The sequence below is a fragment of the Ambystoma mexicanum genome, chromosome 6p, assembly GCF_040938575.1.
Source record: "Ambystoma mexicanum isolate Mex_15411 chromosome 6p, UKY_AmexF1_1, whole genome shotgun sequence".
Lineage (NCBI taxonomy): Eukaryota > Metazoa > Chordata > Amphibia > Caudata > Ambystomatidae > Ambystoma > Ambystoma mexicanum.
This window is the reverse complement of record NC_090935.1, coordinates 1,126,245,236-1,126,269,683: the sequence shown is the minus strand read 5'-3', so window position 1 is coordinate 1,126,269,683 and position 24,448 is coordinate 1,126,245,236. Positions and strand designations below refer to the sequence as shown.

Below are 24,448 nucleotides of genomic sequence, written 5' to 3'. Positions count from 1 at the left end.
GCCTGATCACCGGAAGTTCCGGAAGCAGCTCAAAACGTTCCTCTTCTCTGCTTTTTCCCTCTCCCTCCCCTGCTGACCTACCTGACCGAACTGTATGCTGCACAAACTGGCTGCTTGGCTACCCCTCAGAGTCTTACTGGGTACCAGTGACTCCTGCACTGCCTCCGGGCCTACTTCGCACTTAGGGGCTCTAACTGTAACCTCTACAGTCCCTTGCCTCCTTGCACCTACCCAGAGTAGCACTGCACTGCTCAGAAAATTGCTGCCCTGTTAGCCTTCATTCTCCCATGCGCCCCCCTTCTTCTTCCCCTTGCACTTCTCGTTCTCGCACGATCTGAATGACACAAGGCCTAGTAAGATCATTTGTCTTGTCCTCCATCTGTTTTCCCTCCCTTGTCTTGTCCCGCCTAGAAACACTTGTGTACAGGAGCGTTATAAATGACATATCATATCATATCATATATGTTGGCATGCCACAGTGAAGCCTTGATCTAAGCTGGTCAAGATTACAGTGATCTGTTGAAAAGAAAAAGAGGCAGGCCCTTGCGTAAACAACATAGGATTATAGAATGAAGGCTTTGCAGTGGCCTTGACCCGAATGGCTGGAGTAATTCAGTATTACAAAGTCAGGTTCCTAACCTGGTGAACAGATGTGGGAGAGGAAACCCTCTCCAGAGAACATAAATTACTGGTCCATAGATGTGCCGTTCGAACAACTAGGACCTTGCTCTTACTAGCACTTAGTCTCAGCCAGTTGGCACATATAGAAGTAGTGACATCTCCGAGACATGCCTTAACAATAAGGGATTTAGGCAGCCAAATACCCTTTCGATGCAACCAGATCCATTTATCCACCCAGGTGTAAAATGTAAAGTCAAATAAACAGATAAGGAAATTAGATACACATACTCATTGATTAAATTCGAAGATAAGGATGAACCGTCAGGGACCCTACAGGCAAAAGCAGCAGAAGGTGAGATGTTGTGGATAAATTGCTTTGCCTGCATCCAATTGGCCAAAAAGGAGTTGGTCTCTCTCAGGGCCATTGCACCAATCACAAGGTGGTGAGACCTGGAAGGGGAGGAGGTTGTACTCAATGGTGTTGAATGCAGCTGACAGATCTGCTTACATCAGTGCACTGATGCTGTCAGTGCCCAACTCACTTCTCATGTCATCTACCGTGGACATCACAATAGATTCTGTGCCTCTGGTTGGTTAAAATCCGGTTTGGGGGACAATTGAGTTTAGCGTGGTTGGCAGAAACCCCCCTTCTGGCAGGTTTAAAGATATTAAGAGGAATTCCATTAAGGAACTACAAAGGGCTTGAGAAGGCACAACAATAGGAGAGCAAGTTTGGAAGGTTTCAAAACGTATTCTAATACACTGACAATTTTGTCAAGGTGTTAGTTGGTGAAGATATGTCAATGGCCAAGAAAACTGATTTTGCTAATTTCTTTAATAATTATAAAGCCGTGTGTGGCAAAGTGCCAGTCTTCCAATACAAATGCACACAAAAAGGGATTTATTTGTTGCATACCGCCCCTGATGGAAGCAGACACCCAAACAGTTTGTCTTGCTAAACCATGTGAATAGAGAACACAGACCACTGACTGTGTTCTCAGACACAGTCAGTGTCTTCTCTGAGGCTGTCTTGTCAGAGTCAGTGTCTTGTGTTCTCTGAGGCTGTGTTGACAGCCTCAGAGAGAAATGGCAATGAAACCCAAGAAGGCGGGCTAAGGTTTTATGACCTCCCTTGCCTAGTTCAGAAACAGATAATTTGAGGGAAAGCTAGAAGAAAGTCAATGCACTGTGAGAAATCCGAAGGTGTCTCACTTATTAGTCCCAGAGGATCTGTCATCTAGGTGGCCGGGACACGGCCATCACTATTGGATACTGTTGCTGGGGGTGGGCCAGTGGAGGAGGATCACCTTGATGGGTTGGTCTTCGGGGAGTGGACGTTGGACACCGACGGGCAAGATGCAGTACCTCCTTCCTTGTAACACCTTTTCCCCATCCTACCCTGTACGATATTTAGAAGCTCAACCCCCCCCCCCCTTTTATGACACAAACACTTTCTCACACCGTAACAGACAACGGACTAACACCAGAGCCATTTACTCGACATGTACCAACACACCAGTCAGGCAGAGTCAGGCAATTGACAATAACCACGCACATCTGACATTCCGTTTGCTTCCCCACAGGGATAAAAGGTGGAGCAAAGAGAGCACACTACGAGCGAGGCCAAATGCACAAGGAAACAGCTACACTGAACCAGCAGTTCAAACAGAGAAGAAAGGCTGAGAGATCTGGAAGGACAACGAAGGGGGAACTGCCCTTGCCCTTTTCAAATCAGACCCAGCAACAGTGCACAAGAGCCTCCCGCATTGATAGCAAAGGCGGGGAGCAAACTGGCTACCGTGTTACTGTCCTTGACTCCAGAGGAAAGCCAAGCCAGCGGACTGGACACAATCGGTGAGTCGAAGGAAGCTGATAGCAAACCGAAGTGTATCGAGCCAAGGCTGCAAAAGTGGCAACATTAGATGAGGTCAAGAACTTGAGAACAAAGAACTTGTATATTCGAACTTTTGGGAAAGCCTAAGTAGGGCCAGCTGCAGTGGGGGCAGGCGCCGCAGGAGTGCTCATTCGAAAGTACTCTCACTGGCCCCTTTTTCGTAGGAACTGCAAGTACTAGAAGGACCTAAGAAAGGGTGGCGTGAGTTGTCAGAGTAGTCCTACAAGGATCACGTCAAATCCCTGGTACACTCGAAAGTCCCATTGCCAAGAGAAAGCTAAGGGAAGTAAATCCTGCATCGTGATAAAGTAAAGTGAACTGTATATTTTGCAAACGCAAACATTGTGTCGAATAAGGCAAGTGTGAACCCGATAGAGGGATGCCGAAAAAAAGCTAGGAAAAGGGAATCCACGCTTTCTGATGAGATGAAGCAAAACACGAACTGTGTTAGGAAGTCATGAACTGTGCTATAAGTTCTTAAAAGGTGCAAGCTGCATTTGAAAGGCCATAGTGAACCTGACAGAGGGAGGCGGAGGGATATCCAAGGGGTGAAGAGCAATCGCTCAAGGTACAAGAAGTACCGAAAGAACTTCTTTTGTTTGTTGCTGTTTATTAGTAGAGGTGAAGAATAATACCCCGGGAACAGTGTGTCGACGAGAGTGTCCATAGTGTTGTTTATTTAAAAGACATTAAAGCTCCTGAATGGTATGAGCAATGTTTGAAAGGCCAGAGTGAACATGACGGAGGGAGGCCCATTTTACAAAGAGGATCCGACCCCGATGGAGGGATGTCCTAGGGGCGAAGAGCAATCGCCCAAAGGTGCAAGATCACAGAAGGAACATTTGTTTGTTTGTTTTTCTGATCCAGCAGGCCTTCTAAGGCAAGAGACTTTGAGGAAAGAGACTTTGCCCTTGAAGGTTCTGGTATTTAGAAATAGACTTGTGTGCCTCGTACAGGAGAGGCCCAGTAGTGTGCTGTGCTCAGGAGTTCCCGCCTTGTCCCGTGCTAAAAACGTGGGAAGGGAGACCCCTCCATACCATCCTGACTTATCATTTTGTGAACACTTCTTTCTTTCCTGGTGAACATTATCCCACACTCTTTTTGTAACTTAGTGGTAAGGATTGGCAATATTTTATTTTAGTATAGGCCCTTTTTATTGGACAAGACGCTACTAGGACTTCCTTATTATTATTTGATGGTTGTAGCTTGCTCCCATCTTAGCTTTAGGTTTAGATTATGCGTTTTTCTCACCCCTGTATACTGTTTAATAAACACCCTTTAACTGTGATCACTTGTGTCTGTCTTTACTGTTGCCACCATGAGTTCCTTACAGCACAAATGAGATGAGTTAACACCAGTGGATCTATGAAAGCAGTGAGAATGTGTAATGGTATTCCCCCCAAGGAGGTGAGGTCTTGGCAGGTATGAGTAGAGGAAGATGCACAGCAGGGGGGAAGAGGATGCAGATGTCTGGAGGCGGCTACAATTTAGCAAAAGCTGCTGGATTCAGGCAAACAGATGGCCCAGAAAGAAATGTTAAAATGCAGATGCTGCGACTTTGTGGGGTTGGGGGAGTGGACCCAGGTTGTAGATTGCATTAGTGAGCCATGATTGCAGCTGTCCTGTTATTGGGGTTCTGAGGCCTGGAAGCTGTGATGGGAAGATGGCAGTGAACTGAGACAACAGTTTCACCAGAGGAGTGTGGGACACTGGAGATGGCACCACAAGCACTGTGAAATGTCAATTGAGAGCTGGAGAATCTGGAGAGTGGAACAGTATGACATGAGAAGCCAATGACTTCAGAATATGTCAGAAAACCTATGAGGGAACAAGAAGTACAAGGTCAAATGGAAGAGAGAACAGGCTTGGAGGTACAAGTACACAAGTTGGGCCTCATGATGCATGCTCAGAAATGTAGTCCGAGTACAAAAACATTGCAAAAAGATTGCATAAAATGGAACACCTCCTTAAATAAACTGTGTTAATAGTAGAGAAAGTCCCATGCTGCCTGAAAAAGACTGAGGGCCTCATTACACGGATGGCGGAGAACCATGGCGCTATTAGCGCCATGGTTCATGCCGGTAAAATACCGGCACCGCCTTGGCGGAAAGGGGAATTACCGCCCCATTCCAAGGTTGGCGGGGCGGTAATTCCCCCTTCCACCATTGCCCTTCCCCATTCCCATTTTTGGCCCATAGGGCTCAATTGGAATGGGGAAGGCGCTAATTACGGTACCGCAAATTGCGGTACCGTAATTAGCTCCCTGGGTCCCTTTGCGGGTTGGTTTTTAACGCCTGCAAAAAGCAGGCATTAAATCCCCCAGCCCGCAAAGGGACCTTGTAGTAAGGCAGTAAGGATTTACCGGTACCAGTATTTTACGGGTACCGGTAAATCCTTACCGCCATCCGTGTAATGAGGCCCAGAGTGAAGGAGAGCTCTAATGCTGCATTGTAGGAAATGTATTCATAGTAGCAATGCATCCTATAAACATTGTGAGAGAAGGAAAAATTGGACACTTCATTTCGGGATACATAGACCCAAGCTATGTGAAAGAGACTGAGTCAAACACTTACGCCTCACATCTAGGAAATTAAAGACACTTCCAAAAGAAATAAGAGAATTGTATGCATCAAAACACCACCCTGACAGGAATCAGAAAGACATAAAAACAACTAAATAAAGGTTTTGCAACGTCCTAAAATTGCAACAGTTTATGCGACCCTGTCGGTTTGCCACACTTGCACCACAGAGTCAGCAAGAGCAAAGGGACACTTGTTTTTCACTGCAAAAATCAAGCTTTTCTTTACGATTGTAAGAAGGCTGGGAGTAAAGTAAAACCTTCAGAGGATCAGATAGCATTCCTACAATATGGTGCCAAATTGTGTAACCCTTCTAGTTCTGACCTAATGCAAATCAGATAAAGATACAAATATGTCAAATCATTGTGAATCTGGAAATCGTCACAAGTAGACTGACATATAACTAATCTCATTTAAACATGTGTGACGAAACCACTTGAAGGAACACAAGCAGATTAGTAAAATACAAGGTTTGCTTTATTTTTCTGTAGCAAACCATAGGTGTAAGTGTGTTCCACTAGTGAGAGACATAACGTCAACTTTCCCCTTGCCTTGTCAATGACAATTGTGGCTGCGCATCAAACTATATTGCACAGTCTGTCAGTCACATTGCCCCCAACCTCTACCCTCCTCCAGGTCCTCCATAAATTAATGAACATTTCTCATAGACAATCTCACATCTAAAGGCTTTCTTCAGCTCCAAATCGACGTATCAGTGTTATATAGTTATATTACGAACTCCAGGCTTGCTGTACCATGAACTACTCTGAAAGGCGCTATATAGCTTCTGGCAATCTTTTGGTATAAGGCGCAATGTGTAGAGGCACTATCAACTCTAAAATACATTCTGTATGAGGATCATCTTTTAGAGATGATCACCTACATCCTGGATTTCTCCCATTCAACACAAGTTTTTCCACAGGCCTTTAACAGCTCTTTGGATTTCCCAAGCCTAACATAATACTTTCGACTTCCCTTTCTTGGCCCCCTTGGCTCTTTTCAGACACATTATGCCAATTTTTAAAGGCTTGAGTCAGCTTCCTGCCTGTACCGAAAAAAGGTGATTTTTCTGAAAGGCACTGGTCTGCTTCTTGGCTTTGTTGGATTAGGGTGCGATTTCTTCAAGATTGAGCCAGCGTGTCTCAGCTCACTCATCAGCTGCACACGTTTGATCAGTCGATTCAAACTGGCATTGCAGTGAGATTATTCAGGTAGTATCTCATGGGATCGGAGGACTCAGTAGGTCACCTCCTAGTGCAAGCATTCATCTCTTCTGATTGCCTGTCTCCTCTGATGCTTTGCTGCTGGATTTGCATGAGCTCCGATTTAAACTGGCCACCAATGATTCACTGACTGAACCGATGTACACTTTTTGTGTTTTTCTTTACAAAGAGATTCCCATTTGTGTGAGACTGCTCTCCTTTTTCTCTTGCCCTGTAGATCCCATGGTATTGGACTCCCTCCTCTCATCCAACCAGGCCCTGGGATCAGTCACAGGCCACATGGGGGAGGGAGGGGAAGAGGTAGGTCATACATGGGTAATTGTCCATTTTGTTTGTCATCTATCTTATCCTGCTTACGTATAGCAGCACAGACTCCCGTGGAATGAGAATGTCCCATGATGGCCATGCGTGGTTAGACTGCGATATAGGCAAGTGTTGGGAAGTGGGGGCAATCGTCCCAGGCCCCTAGGGGGTTTCGAATGCAGCAGAGGCACAAGACTGTGTTGTAGATGCCTGGGGAGATTATGGGGGAGGGAGGGCACATAAGAAGCCTTATTGGGGTACGTTATGGGGAAATTGGGTGCAGATTGTACTAGACATAGGGCACCATTTTAGGAAACAGTAACCATATTTAAATTGAAACCTGGCATGGTTCTGTAGCCAGGGCAGTAGGTTTGAGCGCAGAACACAGAGATACGTGTGTGAATGCGGGAGCAGATTGCAGGTTGCAGCTTGGGTGGTAGTGCCGAAGGCTAAATCCATGAGGATCCATAAACCTGTCATTGTATCATACTGTTATCACATGTAACCTACAAAGAATGTGCTCTGCAAGGCCATGAGAGCCGGAAGCTTCCTGCGAGCAGTTATCTCATGAGAAGGAGGACACGAGCCTCTGACCTACTTCGGCCCAAACTCTAAGTTACAATGACCAGATGTCCCTGTCCCAAGACCTTAACATTCCAGAGTACCAGCCAGACCAAGACCCTAGACCATAAAACTGTTTGAAAACCCATTTGTTGTAAAGATCACAGCAGAATATCTAAGGCTGCTGTGATTTGTACTGCACGGTGCCAGAGAGGAAAAGTAACTAATCTAAAGCCCAGGGTGGGAAGACCTGTAATGGCACTGACATGTCTGGGATCGAGCTGGGGTTTGTAAGATAAGATGACCTTGAATGTAGCCTCTGCGCCCATGTCTGCAGTACCAGGTGCACATTAGGCCAGTGAAAGGGCATGCTACAAGTTGCAAACTTAATTTCTAATTATGGAGCCCGGCACCTGATGACGCGGTGAGAAGAAAAGTGTCCTTAAGTTTTGGAGTAAATCCATGAAATAACTAGCACAGACCCTAAACAGAACCACACCCTGTCACTATTATGTAGGGACAGGGTGTGCTTCTGCTTAGGGTCTGTGCTAGTTATTTCATGGATTTACTCCTAAACCTAAGGACACTTTACTCTTGTGCTCTCCATACCTTTGTTGCATATTAAACATAGCTCCTGTTTATAATGGTGGAGAAGGCATTTTTTTACTCTAAATAGTTTTGCTTTCCCTCACTATTATAGCAGTGAGTAAAACCCCACATGGAAGAAGATGGACCGAAGAAGCTGGAACCAATAACCAGGAATCCCATATGGAGCAGGCTGCCTATGTATAGGATTGTACCAACCAGCAACGTGGATTTGTACCGTATGTAATGTACATCAGTTTTGATGCTTTCTTAATTTATAAGCCATCGGCCATGTTTTTTTTTATCAGAGCACTCAGAGCAGCAGAGTCCTTTGCCATTGCATACTTGTCTTTTTATGAGAATAAACCTTGTTCTCCTTACAAGAGGTGTGCTGGCCCTTTTTCCCTAGCGGATTGTATTTTCTCTGGTGTGAGTGTTGAGGGGCTTCTTTACACAAGTCACTGGGTTTGTAGCCTCCTGGGAATTGGTTAAGAGCGAATCATCACATCTTTGAATTAATATTAGAAACATCTACTTTGATGCAAACATTGCTCCTTTGCTCTCTTTCGCATCCCCGGCCACATTGGGGGTTCCTGATGTCCTCTCATTCTCGGTCACACATTTTGGAGGCGTCTTCGATGGGCTTCTCTTCTTCAGTGGACAATGAGGAGAACCAGGTGGTGGTTCCGGAAATGTCAACCTTACCTGTTCCTCAAGTGGAATGGGAGGAGGCCATGAGGCGGTACACCAGGGGGAGGCCTAGTAACCGGATGTTTGAAGAATCGGCCTGCCCTCATTGTGGAATGTGAGGGATAAGTTGTAGGTGAGATTCAGGGTGGGATGCTGAAGCGAAGTGACAAGATTGTTCCACTTGAAGTACAAAATCATCTCATAGAACTTGGTCATGAATGCAAGCAGGTGGGCGCAAGTACTGGTGAAACCCCCACATAACTGCAAAAGGTGCGCTCGAGTTCTTGGAGGAATTGTGTGGATGTGATGGATACCCGAGTGTTATTGTGACAGACAACAGGTCGCAATTCAGGTTGAGAGGGAAGGAAGAATATTGGACAACTACCCATGTATGACCTAGCTTTTCCCCTCCCTACCCCATGCCCTCCCATGTCCTCCCCCATGTGGCCTGTGACTGATCCCAGGGCCTGGTTGGATGAGAGGAGGGAGTCCAATACCATGGGATCTACAGGGCAAGAGAAAAAGAAGAGCAGTCTCACACAAATGGGAATCTCTTTGTAAAGAAAAACAAAAAGTGTACATCGGTTCAGTCAGTGAATCATTGGTGGCCAGTTTAAATCAGAGTTCATGAAAATCCAGCAGCAAAGTATCAGAGGAGACAGGCAATCAGAAGAGATGAATGCTTGCACTAGGAGGTGACCTACTGAGTCCTCCAATCTCATGTAATACTACCTGAATAATCACACTGCAACGCCAGTTTGAATCAGCTGATCAAACATGTCATATATATCACATATAACCCCCCAGACCAACAGGGTGGTGAAACGCTTCAACAGAATCTTGAAAGAGGCCATAAGGTGGCCATGGGCCAATGGCAGGGACTGGAATGCTCCAGTGAATGAATTTGTAATAGCTCACAGGTTCACTGCTCATTGCACCTCTGGCATTTCAGGGGGAGGAAGGCCAATACCAAGCTGTTACGTCATTCAGTGGTCTGAGGGGTCAAAAATGAGAGGTGGACAAAACGTTGTACTATTTTCATTATCAGACATCTTTATACAAATAAAAGGGTTGGATACAGGCCTCTCAGCCCCTATCCTAAAGAGTGTGTCCCTACCTATGAAAGTAAAACTAAAGATCAGTCTGTGTTAAGGTGTCAAAATTATATAAACTGTCCTCGTGTCCAAAACATACTAAATCGGACCATCACCCTGAAAAGGAACAACTAAAGGTGTAAGGTAAAAAGGTCAATGTCTCTAGCTTGTGCTTGGCCAAAAAGTGTTCACAATTAAAGCAAGTAAATACATCCAATGATAATAGTATTTTGCAAGGAGAAACCCTTGGATTCAGAGGGTGGTACCCTTCCCCTGGATATTCCAGGTATAATGGCAAACATGTATTTTTCAAACAGTTTCTTAAGAATAGCAAAAATGTCCGTTTCTGTAACTTTCATGGACCTCCTGGTATACTCTCCTAACAGCAATCCTTAGTATGTTATTTAGACCCCTTGTCTACTCTTCTGACAGGTATCTTCCTACAATCTTAAAGTTCTTAATTATCTTCAAAGTGTCTGGTTTTCTGCTTGCCAGTACGTTCCTTCATCAGCTTCCTAGACCCCCTGCCAAGTATCTAGCCACACTTTTTTATTCTTCCATATGCTTTGAGTGGATTACCTGATATACTCCCCTGCCAGGAATCCCTTCCTTGGGTCTTGTAGATTCCCATGTATACTTCTCTGCCAGGTATCTCTCCCCCAAATGATCACTGCCTGATGTGGTTCTTTCAGCAGAACTACTTCTTCACTTCACTGTCTTTCAATCTAGCACAGTTGTACTTCACTGTGATTCTTCTTCATTGGCTTGAGGAACTACTTGTTTCAACTTTCCCCACATTGACTTCTCATACATGAGGACTTGTGCAAGTTTTGTCCTTGCACTTTACTTGGTTGGTATTCAAAAGTTCTTATTTGCTTACATGCCTGTAGGAACACCCTGGGGCCCCCAATGGTTCTGGGCAGACTCACTGGTGTCTTGCAGCGTTCCTGGCACATTGCTGCGACAAAGCTTCCCTTCTGGGACAGCCTCCTTTGCACTGCAGGCCCTCCTCCAGCGCTCTTGAACGTTCCGCGCTCACCAACTTGCAAGACCGCAGCTTCTCAGCACGACCGTTCTCAGAGACAGGCTATGTTAGGTGTGTGTATGAGGTATGAATGGACTTCTGACTGGAATGACAGTATGCCATCAGAAGTGTAGGTGTTAAAGGTGGGCGGGGGAATACCAAGTCTCTCCTAATGGAGTCATCACCTGCTCCCGGCATTCGTCCCCTCCCACATGATCCTCCCTCATAGTACCACCCCTTGGCCATATGGGAGGAGATCATCACTGGGGAATCAGTGATGACTCCACAGGATTCATCACAATGGGGAGAACTCCTGTGATGGGAGAGTAAGATGGAGAGTGTGGTGGAGAATAGTGTGGGGTGGAGAATATTTGGAGAAGTCAGTTCAGAAACAAAATGTTGCATGAAAGCGTTGGTGCGAGGGGAGGTGGTTCTCCTGAAGTTGGGGACATGGTAAGGATCAAACTGCCTGTGGCCATTAGGTGGTCAGACATGCTATTAGGTCCGAAGATGATAGAGCGTGGAACATAGAGAAGGTGAGGTTGTTGAGAAGGAGATCTGCAGGTGTTGTGAGTCATGTGGAGGTGTGTGACAAGAATACTGGTGGTGTGTTTTCCTTGCCTACTGCAACAGGTGGGGAACCATCCAACATAAGAGGGCCTTGCCTGCGGCAGAACGTCTCTCCCGAACCTATAATGCTCAGAAAGTTCTCTCCCTCTCTTGTCTGACATCCAGACTGGTTATCAGCTTAAAAAAACATCTGTGTCCCATAACATAAGCCATAATATTATATGGAGAACAACAGAGGAAGACCTAGATGGAGGATAGAATATCCTCTATTGAAAAGGGTCAGGTCTTGGAGATGCCTTGCCCTCAGACACTGAACATAAGAAGCAGCGGCCCAATCGGTTCTTGTAAAAAGTGCTCCTTCACCCTTGATTTTGGCATGGCTAAGCCTCCACCTTTGCAGGCCACCAGGCACAACAGAAACGCCTCGGAACAATGTGGGGTGCCCCTAAATTGTCCCCTGAAAAGTAGGTGGTGCTTAGTTCTGTTCCCAAACTGGAATTCACAGACATGCTAGATAGTTGCATTCAAGTGCGCTCAACACCACCAGCTATTTGCAAGGTTGTCAGTGCACCCACACACAAAACACGCATATGCAGGACCAAGCCAAGTAATACCCTCTGTATAAAGGAGGCACCTATTACGATGCCTACATAAGAAGCATATCCGATTGTCTGCTTCATCCCTACTAGCAGCCACATGCCCTGGATTCTGGCTGCACAGGCACATACCCCACAAAATGAGGGAGAAACTGAAATGATTTCCAGAAGCTCCCGGTGAAATGTAGCCACTCACTCCCTCGGTCCTGGTAGGATTCCTTTTCCTCCCAATAGCATCTCTTACTTTTGCAAAATGAATGTGTATCCCACTTCCCTTCACGAGATAGTGCACCAAAAGCCCCAGCCATGTTCCTCTTTTGTAAGAATGCCGAGTAGATGCACCTGGATGCACTCATCTCCAAACGTTTCCGTCCATGCGTCAGAATCAATCTTCCTGGGTCACCAAGAAATAAACCTGATGTTGTGTGCTCTATAAAAAGGGAGTTAATGATGTTGTTAATACTATAGATATAGCAGCACTGAAGCATCCTGTGCCGATGGAAGGCAACATTCTCAGCTGCCAATTACTGATATGGTTCATCACCATGACCATGCATGAAATTCATAATCTCCAGCTGCACCGCTTATTACCAGCAATGACTAGACAGCTCCCACAATACTCCGAACCTCAGCTCTAGGCAAACATCCGATCTGCGACGTCCTGATTTACACTGGGGTGACCAGGGTTTCCTCAGCACTGGAAACCGTCCTGCACAGGACATTCCACATGTGGCCTTATTGAGAAGTAATGAAGGAAAGAAGGTGGAGGGACCATAGCTGCATCTTGAATCAGATGGGGAGGAGGAATATCTGCCCGCCAATATAGACAAAGATGGTAACTAGAAAAGGGAGAAGAGCCAGGGTGCAATATTTCGGAATGAGCTAAAGCATGACACTCATTTAGAATCACTGTTACAGATCCTCGACAAACTCGCAAAGAAGCCGGCTCACTGGCACAAGCCAGCCTTAAAAAGCTTGGCATAGGAAACAGAATCTTCTGTAGTAGATATGCATGATGTGTTGAGCTGCTATCAATCGAAGGAGAAAAAGAGCCGCAGAATTGCTGCTGGGATACTTAGATCAATGAATGAAAGCAGCTGTTCTTCCCCTCAAAAGTGCAGCTACAGAAGTGCTACATAAGCAACGCATGTGTTTGAATGGTGCGTACTTGGAACATTCTGTGTGATTGGTATTAAGTATGGAATCGGCTCTGTTAACTAGTTGGTGTAAGAAACACCACATTTCTCTTGGTTAGCCCACCGGTGTGTATAAGAAAAAAACGCATTCAACCGGGCATTATTATACAAAGTGATGGGTAATTCCGAAAATATACAAATAGAAATTGAAACAAAATGGGTATGTAAAAGTTGTGCATTTACAATCATTGTAGTGTAAACATACTGGGCCTGATTCCCAGATCGGTTTCCTGTGGGGTTGTGCCATTATAAAATGCTTCTGTGAATCAGGGCCACAGTGGGTAGACGTTTCCAAATCACCATATTTCAATGAAAGATGAGAGATTACTTTCAGCAACACATCTAAAACACAGTGGCTAGGTGCAACACTAACTGTATACATTCCGAAACATTATGGGACCTCGTAAAGAGAATAACAATAATCATAAGACATATGAGGCCCCTTTCGCCTCTGGGTACCATAAGCCGTAGCTCCCGCTACTGCATGATTAAATGTGAGGGTGGCCGCAGCATTAGGACTTTGCTGTCCCATCGGCAGGAAAACATGCAGATTCTCAACCATACTGCATGCAGTGATTCAGAAAAGTTCCATGGACTGTGTTTCCATCACGTTTCTGGGATGGGGACCGATCTGCTAGAGAAGAGGAGCCCACTGCTTCTCAGCCAGGTACAATAATGCACAGAAGGATCATTACTGACTCTTCTGTGCATCATGTCTGAAGATGACAGATGCCCAAATACTCACTCCCTCAGGAGGTCAGGTCTCTCTATACTCTGGTACCTTAAATGAATGGATGGATGTGCTTTCGACTGCCTTCCCTCAAGGAAAAAATGTAATAATGCTAATGCCTGATGTTAAGAGCTTTTGGCCGCATAAGTCGGTAAAAAGCAGTATCTTAAATACTACCTCTTTTTACTATTCTGGCCCATCTAATACTGATGGCAATCGTGTTACAACAAACATAAAAACACCATGAAAGGAACTCTGGGCAAAGGTCCCTCTTTAGGTGGGCAGCACTGAAAGTGAACCGCATTAATCGCACAAGTGGTACCTTGTTTTGCCACTTGAATGTCTGTATTATGGTACCATCTTTAAACACTAGGTGTGCCCAGTAACCTGTCTACCTTCATGAGACACTGAGGCATAAGGTCGGCATTAAATCGGACAAGTGGTGAAGGCTTTTCACAAGATAGATACAAATATCGGTTACAAATTTCCATTAGACCACACATGATGGTATATGGGAAAACAAACACAAATGCTACTCAGCATTGACCAAATGTTACAAGATAAACGCTCACGTGCATCCACTTCAAGTGACAAGGCTCCTCTGCAGAGAGGGCGAGATAGGCACTTTGAAAGTCCTAGCTATAAAAGCCCAGGCTTGACCTCATGCTGTTGACTTTCCAGAGCTCGCAAGACACGAGCACATGTACGAATGAATGTCTCTTTGAAGGTCAGAGAAGAACTCCAAATGCACCTTCCCAAGCAGTGCCTTGAGCAATTCCGGCACCAACCCCAGCACTTTTGGATGTGTTCCTTCCCACCATGTCTCCTTCTCACCCCCATTAATGAGGCCTCCTTACACGTAATGCCCCTTTCTTCCTACAGGAGTTGCTCCCTATTGGCGATAGAGCTCCGACACACTACTGCAGCTGTGCCCCTGCTCTACAGACAACCAGGACACATAAGAACGCCAGAAAGGGAAGCCACAGCTTTAAACAAGTTATTTACCAGCGACAACGGGACGCGTTGAGAGAAAGGTGAACTCTTTGCAAGGGCCTCCTGTGGGACTGCGGGGGTTATAGGAAATGTGCCCAGGCCAGGCCACTCTACAGAAGCTCTTTCCCAGCATATCTACTTGCTCTCTGGTTACGTGCGTGCCAGGGGCCAACAGAGAGCCGCAATGGCTGCATTCATGGTGTGTTTGGATCTGCACGGCCATTCCTTTTCGGCAAAAGGTTCTTGTGCAAGATCGCGACCAGAAGCCGAACGGCTTCTCAGTTGCAGCCGATGCTTCGAGCAAGATTACTTCAGCTGAATTCCAAGACCGTAAACAGAACCACTGCAGACTCTATGTTTTCCATTCTCTTGTTTCCTCCAAGCTTAATTGGATGTCAGCTTGACCCCACAGGCCCGCTTGGATTGCAAAACACGCCGCGACAGACTGATGACCCACAGATCCACTGGAGGAGGAACAAGTGTGGCTGTGCACCAGTGTTCCAGACAAACACATTCCAAGATTTACTGCGCACCTTCACAGGCATTCCAGTGTTGCGCAAAAAGAGAAAATCATGCCACTTTACTCAAGCCTGAATTGACACGCCCTAGCTCACCGTTCATTGCTCGCACCTGCGCACTTACACATTGCCAGGTGTCGGCAGGACATGACGACATTGCAAATCCCGACATGGACAGGATTAGAACGAACGGCCCCTAAGCGGGTGCCTGATTTAGTGTCATGCACCTACACAGCCAATGGGAATGGGCCTTCAGAGACAGCCAAGCTTTCTTATGATGGTTTACTAAATGCACTGTGCATGCATACAAGGGGTACAGAAGCCTTGGAGTGCTGGAAGGGCCAAACCTGAAATGTGCATGGAATAGCGCTGCTAAAAAAGCCATATTACCACTGATAGACGTCTACCAAAAAGTAGTGGAACTGTGACTCAGGCGGGGCACACAGTAGAAAGGAAAGGAGCAACGTGCAACACGTTTTTCAAGTTGCAGCCATGCTGGTTGACAGCCAATTGAGTTGAAACAGATTTCAGTTTAACTGCAACTGATATTCTGTGGTGAATTGGAGACGTGTGCTTTAACTTCATAAAGAACAGTTCCGAAATGGTGGAAATGGGTGCAAAAAGCAGTGAACCTGTTAACAGTAAACAAGAAAAGTAGTGGAACACCGCTCCCGCTCACTTCGACCACTGCATATTATACAAGTCTACTGGCTTGCCTTGACGGCACCGTGCGTCTGCCGCGTGCGAAACAACATTGCTTTCAAGCATTTAACTAAGTCACATTCTCGCTTCTCTCTTTGCATCTGAAACGACTTTGGCAACAGCGGCTCTCCACAGTCTGTATATGGTAAGAAGTACACACTTGCAACCATGCAACCAGTAATTTAATAGAATTCCTTCCTCTTTTTGTATCCAGGTCAAGACACATGATATGTTTTATTATGGTTTTCAGCACCACGATGCACGTGTTTCTTTGATTGAAGTGGACACAGTATGTCGTGAGAAGTTGGTCCTTGCCAACAGGCAAGGTACGTTGTTTTTGCCATCCCTCCTGGCGTTTTCACTCCTTTTGAGTGTGTTATTAGTAGAGGTTTCTTGTAGACTTTGTTATTTTCTCCTCATCGTTTTACGCTAGATGTGTCTTTTTTAACTCCAGAGACAGACATGATGTGTTTTCTATTCCCACTATGATCAGATGCTTTTGTATTTGGAGTTCGGGTTTTGGATAGTATTTCCTAGAACAGCATTTTCTATAGTCCGCCCTGATGTATGATGCATTGGCCAAGTTTACATCTGTCTCTATGCGACTGCTCAAGATACATTGTAGAAAGGAGGACCACTACAAATACACATGTTCTCATGTATTATTACAATTTCGAAAAATGAATGTTTAGTAACTCTCAGCATTGCATATGCGCTTTAGTGTGCGGTTAGATCGGAGCAAGTCTTCCCCTGTGTAATCCTTATAGCATTTCACAACAAAATAATCTCAAACAAGGTGGTGCTAATCTCCTGAACTCATTTCCTCTTGCTCACACTCTTCCAGTTTACTTAAACCTCTTCAGCAGTGCAATTATGGAGCTCTGCACAAATACTTCACGTTCTTAGGAGTTTGTCAGATTAAAAAAAATGAGTGTGCTTGGCGAACTAGAAGCTAATAGAAAGACCCCAGCCTGGGACCACAATCAGCCGGATTCATAAAGCCCCTTGACTAAGTCACCTTGCCCCCCACCCTTACTTGGGCACTCATCCTTTCTAGTATTTCCCAGGGTACAATGGACAGTTGTTAAATGAATGTGAACCTACATCAGGAGTTATACATGTTACTGCAAGAATAGGGTTAGTAGGTGGCACATTTGTACATTGAGAATCGCTTAAATAGCGCAGACCAATTTTTAAAATAAAAGGTTTGTGTATTTTTGTCTTATAGTCGTTTGGCACAAAGAACCAGAGGTATGCCAGATTGAGTCTCAGATCTAGCAAGCCATGTTGTCCTGATGAAGGAGTTAACACTGTCCTAGTTGATAAAGGCAGCTTCAAATTCGAAATACAGAAGTGACCCAAGCGGAAACTGGCACAATGTTGGTCAACATTCATTGATTATGGTTTTCTCAAACAAGGTATTATTCTTCATATTAGCCTTACCAGGCAGAAGCAACTCATGAGGAAACAGATTTTCGTCAAATTTGAAATGTAATCAGTTTCACCTACATTGCCTAAAGGAGAGGCTTGCTTGAAGAATCTGAAAGTCAAGTATCAGTGACCTTCAAACTTGCAAATGATCAAAAGATTAGCCTCCGTTTAATTTCTTTGTCCCTTTTCAATTTCTGTTCGTCTACCATCAAAGCTATGTCCCAGTGATCTACGCTCAAACTCTTTCGACTAGTGAAGCGAGTAGTGCAAAGCTGGTGTAGAGCTGCGAAAGAGCCTTCACATATGTGCATGTTAGTGTCACTGAAGATTATGTCAGCACAGCATAATAAAGTATTATCAAGCTGTCTAGAAGTTGGAGTGTATACAATCTCGCTGATACCCATACACATCCTCAATGTGTTCACACCTTTTATCTCAAATAACATGTTTCATTGTGATCAGAAACCTTCTTTCCCTCTCATCAGTTCTTATTCCCTTTTCATTTGGGAGTGGGTAGAATGCCAGCAACCTGTTCTACAGTATCCATCCACAAGGGCTTCCAGATGATCTCTGCAAGTGGGCAGGTTTGCGTACAGCACATTTATCATCAAGGCCACGGAAACCAATATCTGAAAAATGTTCCGTCAAGGAACACTGCGGTAAGGGTGCCCTTTAAGGACCACCTCCACCAAGCGTGCAGGCAGATCTCTGGCTGTGCGACACGATTCCAAATACCAACTACATGTGATTCTCATGGAATTCCCCATGGGATTTCCTTACAAATCACTAGGAAGCATTTGCTTGGGTTCTTTTGCAGCACCAATGCATTGTTTTGGTTTTCAAATGTATATGGATTGCACACAGATTTTTCATGATGGTATGGAAACATAATTGCTTGTTTCCAAGCTGCAGAACACTATGTAAATTATAACTGGCGCAACCCTTAACCCCACTTGTGCCCATGTTATCTTAAATTGTAGGATTAATTTCTGAAGAATTCCTCTAAGACAAACATCCATCGCCTTATCCGTGTCTTGAAACATAAAGATCTTAGTTTTGCTGTACTTTGTGTTTGATTCCTTAAGAAGATGCTAGAGGCAGACACTCTTTTCATCATCCCGGCCCACTGTACCACACGCTCCCTTTACTTGCATTTCCTAAAAATGTCTCCAGGATCAATGTCATTCCCTCATTGTTGGTAGAGTCTGTGCCTGGGTCTTCCTTCCGCAAAAATAAAAGATTGCCATCAGGTCCAACATGCTGCGGCTCATATTCCTATATAAGGAGGCAGAAGAAGGGAGAAAGCCAAGTTGTGCATTTGTTCTGGAAGCTCTGCGCTAGCAATGAGGAATCAATGAGTGTGAGCATCGGAGGGATAGCGCTACTCTTGACCTACAGCCTTAATATTGCCGGGATAGGAATATTACATCTGCACTCCCTTTCCTCACTCACTACGCGCTAACACAGATCTGCTTCTGGTAGGGGAGAGGTTTAGGACATTGGGATACACTGCTGATAGAGCTGCCTCCCTTTGAAGGGGCATCAGTGGAGTACCCGCCCACGTCCTCTTTGGTAAAGATTTACAAATCGGGCTTTTTTCAGGGAAAGTCGTTTATTAAATTTCTACTCATCCTTTGCAGAACGCGGTTTCGCTCTAGAGCCGGATAAAGAGTTGACACTCTACGAGCTGTATCACTCACCTGGAGGAATTCTAGATTGGCCAGGATCCCGGCTGACCCACATAATACATGAAGTAAATATTTGGGATTTCACAAGATATAAAATGTTATAACAGAGAAAAAAAGAGGAAAGCCACCCAGACAGACATCTGTTCCGGCAACATTTCAAAATAAAGCAGTTAACACTAAAACTACACTTCTTCCTGCGGCGAGGAAAGATTCCAAATGCTTTCACAACGGCAGATTATTTTGCAGCAATCAGGATACTTACAACATGGCAGCCCAGTTATGTTGAATAATTTAGAAAACAGTTTCATGACAGCAATGTTGTGTTGGTTGCCATAAGGCGGCAGTGTTAGTCGGAGTGGCGGAACACACCCAAGCTCTATAGAACCGAGTGATGATGGGGATGGTACACCTTGCTGTTATTCCAGCTGACAGGTGAACAAGGGGTCGGGAAAGGAAGACACAAAGCAAGCGAAACGATGCAAACAGGAAAACCAGCAATCCCCCAAAAGCAGACGAACACACACAACACAAGAGAACCGCGAATTCAAGGAAGTGGCGGCAACTTACATGGCTGTTGAGGAGAGAGCTTCTGTGAGTGGAAAGGCCGTCAGACTTTTGCAGCGTCTCGATCGCCATTTCAATCTGATAATAGAAGACAAGATAGTAGAGGGCTGAACAGAGAATTCATGACAACCTGTTTAAAAGCTCATTGGAATCGTTTATTTACAAAAGAGATAATCAGTCACTGCTAGAAAATCACATTTTACCTTCACAAAGTCAACACACCTGAGGCATGAGAAAGGAGTCACGAAAAAGCACATATTCATAAACCAAATCACAATTAAACAATACCAAATTCAGCATCATCAACAATCTAATTGATGTCCCTAGCGAAAAACATTTACATGTAATACTTTTGTTGCAGTCTTTTTATTTTAACACTGTCACAGTTAACACGCTTCTCACGTTCTCTAATTGCAATTCACACGTGTCGGTTCTGTCTAGAGATCAAAACAATCTGCGCTACTGCTCTTTTCTGAAAAGGGGGGAAACATTTTAATGTTAAAGAGGCACAGCCTCTGCTACGCCACGCAGAGTGCACGGCGCAACGTCACCTGCAATAGCCGTAACTCAATCATTAATACTATGCTATGCCAAAAATGGGAGCACACAGAAAATCTTGCCACAGTGGTGAACACCTGCTGCCACCTGTCGACAAATGGACTCACTTATTACAGCTTCCGCTATGCTGACAGGATCTTTAAACTGCCGTACAGATGTTAACTGTAAACAAGCTTCATGGCTGTCATTTGCCCGGCTAAGGGTAGCAATCAGTACCCCGATTGTGTTATGTCATGGTAAAAGTTCTTATAACGCGCACTGTTGCCACCTGCATGGTGTGCAGTTTGTAAACTCTACTGCTTTTCAGCCACTTTGGCTTACTTCTCACAATGGCAGCCCACCAATACTGGCCACTGATACCCAGTAAACGCAGAGTGCTCCCTCAGCTGAAAGGAGTCTGGTTCCCAGTAGGCTCTCATTCTTCGGCCCGCACATGCCTACGAGTCTTAGTGAGGATGGGGGCATTCGGTTTCCTCAACTTTGCATTACCCATTGGCAAAGGCCCCATTGGCAAAGGAAATGGTGGGAGGGTCTACAACAGGCATCCTCCATAGGAGGGGCCACACAGTGCATCTCAGATGTTCGGGGCCTTTGGTGGTGACAACTTCACAACCCCTGGTATGTGTCACAGGCAGGACTCAGGGAGAGGCATTGATGGACACTTTTCTGCGTTTCCTGCTTCTTGCCAGAAAAGGAGAGCTGGCGACGGCAGAGGGGAACTGGCATGGACTCCAAGGTGAGGCAAAGGTAAGTATAACAAAATAATACCTGTACATGTTTGTGTGTGAGTGAGTATGCATGTGCGCGCAGGGGAAGGCAAAATGAAAACATGGTTTTACAGAGGCAATGCTGCCATAATTTGTTGAGCACAGGCACCATGAAACCTTTGAAGGAGCAATGCTGGCATATACTGGGCCTAGGCTTCAGGAACATTTGCTTTTACCGTGGCAGAATACATTACGCACAGCCAGCATGAACATGTGCTCCTACATTAGTATGCTGGTACATATTGGGCACACAAGCATGATAATGTGTTCCTTGAGGTGGAATGCTAAAATATATTGAGTAGCACCAGCTTTAAACAGTGCTTAGTCTTTTCTTCCCTGGGGGCAGCTACCCCCTTTGAGGCTAGAGATGTGTGCCTGCTAAGCAAAAACACCCTAGGGGTTTGGAAAAGTGGGACCTCACTGGGAGTGTGTCCCCTTAAAGGGACAAGAGCTCCCATTCCATTGGGCAACTCCCCAAACCTAAGGCATTATTCTGCATACATGGTAATCTGAGAAACTGAGTTTACATTCAGCTATGGGACGCAAACTAAAACTGAAAGTGCCTTTAGATGTTTAGCTCAAGATAATTCTGGTCTCTCTGTGGGCTTGAAAGCTGAACATAAACAATATGCCCCTTTTTGGTCAAGGAGTGAGACTAAAGACGCAATCACCCTTGAATGGATGAGAATAAGTAATACACAAAGGCGAGTCTCCGACGTGAGCATTTCACTGAGGGGCTGAGCCATGCTGCACTGTGGTACCGAGAGAAGGAGAGAGATGCCAGAGAGCCGTGCAGCGTCAGCAAGGCCAAGGCCGAGCAGAGCCTTCCTTTTCTGGAGGCACGACCATGCAGAGTATGTGGTGGGCCAGATGCACAAGAAACAACGGCGAACCCAGAACGCGATGGAGGAACAAATCCTCTGCTCGCAATGAAGGAGTTGAGGAGCAGAGAAATACTGAGATGTGTGGAACACAAAACCTGCTTGTGTCCAGACGGGAATACCAGAAAGCCTTGGAGAACTCCACAGCTACCCAAGCAGACAGCACTGGAGCAAACCCTGCAACATAGAAGGTACCCGGGTTGCTCATAGTGAAGAGGGGTGCAGAGACCAGAGAGTGACAGAGGAAGAAGGGAGGATTACCCCAACCCAACACCAGCTGCCTAAAAGCCCAGAGAGAGAGAAAGAACCAAGTAACAATTACAGTTACGGGAGCCCAAGAAATATGAATATAGTAATTGGCCAAATGGCTCTCAGAAACTACTGAGAACCGAGAGAGGCATATGTAAAGAGGGGTTACCAATAGCCCCCGGGAGGTAAATGAGACATTGGAACAGAGAAATCCAAGGGAGCCAGATGGGCCCAATGAGACAAGTGAATAACAAATTCAAGGGAAACAGAGAGACAACCAAGACGTGATCATAGTGGGATGAAACCCACCTGAGTGGTGGAGAGGGCTTAAAGAGGTATCCCTCCACCTATGGCTACTTGGACATTTGATAATTTCAGGAACTTCAGACTTTATTTTGTAAACTTGAGAAACATTTGTAACTTTGACAAGATGGACTGGAACTGTTAAACCAGGGATTTTTTTTTTTATGCATAAGCATTGGTTACGAAACAAGGAGGGATTCCTGGAAGCCCTGAAAAAGATTGGGGTGAACAACTCTGAAGGCTGCACACTCTGCCTAGTTTTCTTTTATATTTTTTCTAAGTGGTAGGGCCAGTTTGGATGATAGTTTGGAACTCAAGACCATTTTTGTCATTTGGACTATTGACTAGCACCTTAGTATACATTTTGGGAGCAGACACCTTGATATTGTTTTTACAATCAAATACTGCCATTTATTGTGCATTGGCAGCATAACAAAATATGTTTTACATGGCAACGCTGGCATATATTGTTGGGCATCGGCAGAGGCGTTGCTAGGGGTGGGCTGAGGGGACTATAGCCCCGGGTCTTTTGGTTGTAGCCCCAGAGAGAAGCTCAGGGACTACAACCAAAAAGCTAGCTAGCTCTGAGTCCCAACAGTCCCACCATTAGTTAGCCCCAGATCTTTTCCAGACCTAGCAACACCTGAGGGCATCAGCAGCATGGGACCAATGCCGTTGCAATGCTTCCATATGCTATTGGGCAAGACCAGCTTAATTAAAATGTGTGTACAGGGCAATGATGGCATATAAATGGCATAGGCTGAACTGAAATGTGTTCTCACAAAGGACTGCTTTAATCTATTGGGCACAGCCAGTATAAATAAGTGTTCTCACAAAAGCATGCTGGCATATATTGGGCACAGTTAGCATGAAAACATGTTCTTACAGCTGTTTGCTGACATATTGGGTGAAGCCAGCATGCATATTAGTTCATATGGGGACACTACTGCTCTATATTGGATACAACCAGCAGAAAAACGTCATCTCACAGTGGCAATACTGGGCTAATATTGGGTTCAAGAAGCATGACATAGTTTTACAGTGGGAATACTGGCATACATTGCTGGGAATAAGTTGGACGAACATGTATTTTACAGGGCAATACTGGCTTATATATTTGTTTGACAGGGCATGACAATGTCTCCTGCTTGACCATGGGGGTCGGGTGCTGCCACCCACTCCATGATGCATGGCCCAGGAGCAGTGTGCAAAAGATTCCTTGGTCGCCCCCAAAGCACCCAGGTCAGGGTGTACAGGCTTGTCACATTTGCATTACCTTCACAACTGGCCCCTTCAGTAAAAACATACAAAGCATTGCTGGATATTATAATAAAGAGGTGAGATGTGCGGTGCCTGATACTGACAGCTTTATTACAGAAAGAGTAGGCACACTGCTTACATTTACAGTGACACATTGGTGGGGGGCTGCCTCTGCAACTTGGCGGCTCTGTTCACTGAGTGCAGAGCTCTTGCGATCCTGGGCATGCACAGGAATTGCAAAGAATCCAAGAAGGTGGGACGGCTTTGTAGAAGTTCAGGCTGTGCCACACAGGAGGTCTATGTTAGCAAAGCAAAAACACAGGATGCAGGGAATTAACTAAGAGACAGACAATTTTGAGTAGCACACAGAATCATGCACATGTGCAGACATTCACCGGGAGCCAGGCCCAAGAGGGTGGGACATTGGCAAATAAAAAGATGCTGAGTGAGCACAGAAGTTAGAGGCTGCTGGAGAAAGGAGCGGCCACAGGTAGAGAGGGGGTTGGAGGTGACGAGAGGAGAGAAAGAGGTGGTGGGGAGATTAAGAACTACAGAGGAGGTGGTGACAGGTGAGGAGCTGGCTGGAGTAAAAACTAAGGTGGAGGTGTTGGCAGGAGAACAGAAGGACTTTGTGGAGAGAATAATAACTAGGGAGTAGGAGGAGGAAGCAGGAAAGAAGGAGGTAGAGGAGAAAGTAAGATCTAAGCATCAAGTGTGGATAAGGTGGGTCTAAGGTGGTGCTGGTGAAAAGAGTATCAGAGGAGGAGATGGTGTAGGAAACAGTGAAGAGAATATCACAACAGAAGCAAATACAGAGGAGGGGAGGGGGAAACTAGAGGAGGTAAGGAGGAAGAGGAGATGCAAATAA

The 24,448-nt window shown here is 45.4% G+C and overlaps 1 protein-coding gene across 6 annotated transcripts in view; it reads right to left on the bottom strand.

Moving 5' to 3' along the window:
- RFX3 (regulatory factor X3) overlaps nt 1-24,448 on the bottom strand; it is a 1,045,627-nt gene that overhangs the window by 382,772 nt on the left and 638,407 nt on the right. For all 6 annotated transcript variants that reach the window (XM_069625736.1, XM_069625732.1, XM_069625731.1 and 3 more), the window contains one exon: nt 19,566-19,640. In XM_069625736.1, the coding sequence (XP_069481837.1) occupies nt 19,566-19,640 (75 nt within the window). The remainder of the gene's footprint in view (nt 1-19,565; nt 19,641-24,448) is intronic.